The 2,978-nt window shown below is 34.3% G+C and overlaps 1 protein-coding gene across 1 annotated transcript in view; it reads left to right on the forward strand.

Moving 5' to 3' along the window:
* The first annotated feature begins 663 nt into the window (after nucleotides 1–663).
* The window catches only part of LOC103507246 (Na(+)/H(+) exchange regulatory cofactor NHE-RF1), a 6,077-nt gene continuing 3,762 nt past the window's right edge, over nucleotides 664–2,978 (forward strand). Inside the window, exons 1-2 of the mRNA XM_026822166.1 lie at nucleotides 664–1,216; nucleotides 1,343–1,480. Coding sequence (XP_026677967.1) covers nucleotides 944–1,216; nucleotides 1,343–1,480 — 411 coding nt within the window. The 5' untranslated portion in view covers nucleotides 664–943. The remainder of the gene's footprint in view (nucleotides 1,217–1,342; nucleotides 1,481–2,978) is intronic.

A 2,978-nucleotide genomic window follows, 5' to 3' on the forward strand; every position in this document is an offset into this window, starting at 1 on the left:
AAAAAAAAAACTCGTAAAAAAAAGAAGAATAAAAAAACCACAAGAAATCGGCTATCGAATGGTGCCGATTAAGTAGGATAATGAGATTTGGGTGGGATAAAAAAAATAAGTATTTTTAATTCATTTTGCATCACAGCTTTTGAAAAAAAAAAACTCGTAAAAAGAAGAAGAATAAAAAAACCACAAGAAATCGGCTATCGAATGGTGCCGATTAAGTAGGATAATGAGATTTGGGTGGGATAAAAAAAATAAATAAAAAATCAGATGATGTCGATCGACGTAGATCGATCATGTAAACGCTGGTTATTGACAAATCATGAAAAATAGGATTATGGCTTCACAAAAAAAATAATCTGAAGAATCCAATGTGGTTCACCTACGTGAAAAATATTGCTCTTGTGCTGTGATCTATCTGTAGATTTTTTTACCTGTCTACCCAACTCCTACCTGTTGCTTCATCTTCTCTACTTCTCTTGTTTTTTGTTTTTGCAGTTGAGTTGAGGCTTGAGGCTGAGGGCTGAGGTACCCTAGAATCAAGAAGTACACCGTACGTACAAGGCGGAATTTAGTTTTATTCATTTCAGTTTGAGTATCCAGTCAGTACTCAGTTTTAGTGTGTTTGTTTTAGATAAACAGGATGTAGATTTTTACTTTTTTTACCTGTCTACCCAACTCCTACCTGTTGCTTTATCTTCTCTTGTTTTTGCAGTTGAGTTGAGGCTGAGGGCTGAGGCACCCTAGAATCAAGAAGTACACCGTACGTACAAGGTACAAGGCGGAATTTAGTTTTATTCATTTCAGTTTGAGTATCCAGTCAGTACTCAGTTTTAGTGTGTTTGTTTTAGATAAACAGGATAACTACTGGAACAAGGGAGGAGTATTTTTGAAGTTAAATAGAATTCCACCTGTAAAAAGTGTTTTAAGTAAATTATTTTGAACAAAAATGTCTGAAGACAAAACTCCTGTTGTACGTTTGTGTCATATTCTTAAATGGACTGACTTTGATGGATATGGTTTCAATTTGCATGGAGAAAAAGGAAAAACTGGCCAATACATCGGCAAAGTAGATGAAGGATCACCTGCTGAAGCAGCTGGATTGAAGGAAGGAGATCACATTATTGAAGTAAACAGTGTAAACATTTGCAATGAAAATCATAACCAGGTTGTTCAAAGAATCAAGGCGGTTCCAGACGAGACCAAATTGCTTGTGGTAGATGTTGCGTCAGAGGAATATTTCAAATCAAATAACATTACGATCAGCAGCTCTTTACCGGATATTGTACATTTGAGAACACCCGCCACAAGTGGAAACAGTAATCATGTGGAAAAGCCATCATCTGAGGCTGCGTCAGAGGAATATTTCAAATCAAATAACATTACAATCAGCAGCTCTTTACCGGATATTGTACATTTGAGAACACCCGCCACAAGTGGAAACAGTAATCATGTGGAAAAGCCATCATCTGAGGAGTCCAACAATGTAAGTCATATTAAATTGGGAAGGAGTGATATTTGTAATACCTAGGTATCCTACTTCTGGGTCCATATCATCTGTGTAAGAACAGATTCCCACTTAGAAAATCCTTAAAGTTGACAAAAATAAAGTAGGTAACTAAAATACATGAGGCTAGAGTCTCAATCATTTTTCAGTTTTTGATAAGCAAGTACATACCTATAGGTATTGATCCTGATTCATAACAGGTAGTTTTTTTTTTTTTTTAGGTGGGGATGATATTTGTGATACCTAGGTATCCTACTTCTGGGTCCATATCATCTGTGTAAGATCAGATTCCCACTTAGAAAATCCTTAAAGTTGACAAAAATAAAGTAGGTAACTAAAATACATGAGGCTAGAGTCTCTCATTTTTCAGTTTTTGATAAGCAAGTACATAGGTACCTATAGGTATTGATCCTGATTCATAACAGGTAGTTTTTTTTTGTTTTAGGTGGGTAAGTAGGTAAATGAATAAGTAGGTAAATAGTTTTTTCAGTAATTAGAGGTATTTGATATTTTATGCCTGTAAATTTTAACCCATCAAGAAACCTTCTGCTAGTTGTGGGAGTAAGATATTGATTTTTTTTTTTTTTTTTTTAATCACTAATATTAGTTATTCTTATTTACTTATAAATACTGCAATTATGTATGTAATTATCTACTTACCCTAGAAAAAGGTTTTCCCTCTATCCATTTCTAAGCTAGTCTAGCCTGTAAGTAGGTATCTAGGTACTACCATAAGTAAGTAGGTATAAGAAAAGGAGACATCACAAAAATTGTTCAATAGGTACCTACCTAAAAAAAGAAAAAAAAAAAAAAAAACCAAGGAAATTATATTTTTTCCCCGTCAATACTTAAGGAAACTAGTCAAAATAAGGGTAAAGTGCAAATACATCTCATAATACCATAGTCAGATTTAAACATGGTTTTATTCAACTCTTAGTTTAAATGCCTTCAAAACAATACATTTTATTTATAAAGGACTATGTCCGTACTTAAAGCCAGTAAGACATCATCTTTACCATACGATTAAATTGTTAGAAACGTGTTTAAAGGCAACTATGATAAAACTGTCTAAGTTACACAACTATAGAGATAACTTTAGTTATAGTACTATAGGATATAATACATGCGTTGAAGTGTATCTCCACCAAACGAAGCTTCTCATATAAGAGTAATAAAGGGAGAGAAGGAGGAGGTAAGAGCATTCTAGTGGATTATGGGTACAAAATTCTCAGAGACAGTGACCAAGATAAATGTGTAATGGTCTACCCTTTACCCAAACTTTTCAACGTCGGGTGATACAAACACCAAAAGGGTCGTACCTTTCGTACACCCATCTCATTCTTACTATAGACGTTGTTCTCGGGTAGAGTTGATGATACCTCATATGAAGTGTACGAAGAAGGGTGTCCCTATACTATATTTAGTAGGATCGCCCAAAAAATGATCCCTATTGTCTTATATTATAGGATCCCAAAAA

The sequence above is a fragment of the Diaphorina citri genome, unplaced genomic scaffold, assembly GCF_000475195.1.
Source record: "Diaphorina citri unplaced genomic scaffold, Diaci psyllid genome assembly version 1.1 scaffold300, whole genome shotgun sequence".
In the NCBI taxonomy this organism is placed as follows: Eukaryota; Metazoa; Arthropoda; class Insecta; order Hemiptera; family Psyllidae; genus Diaphorina; species Diaphorina citri.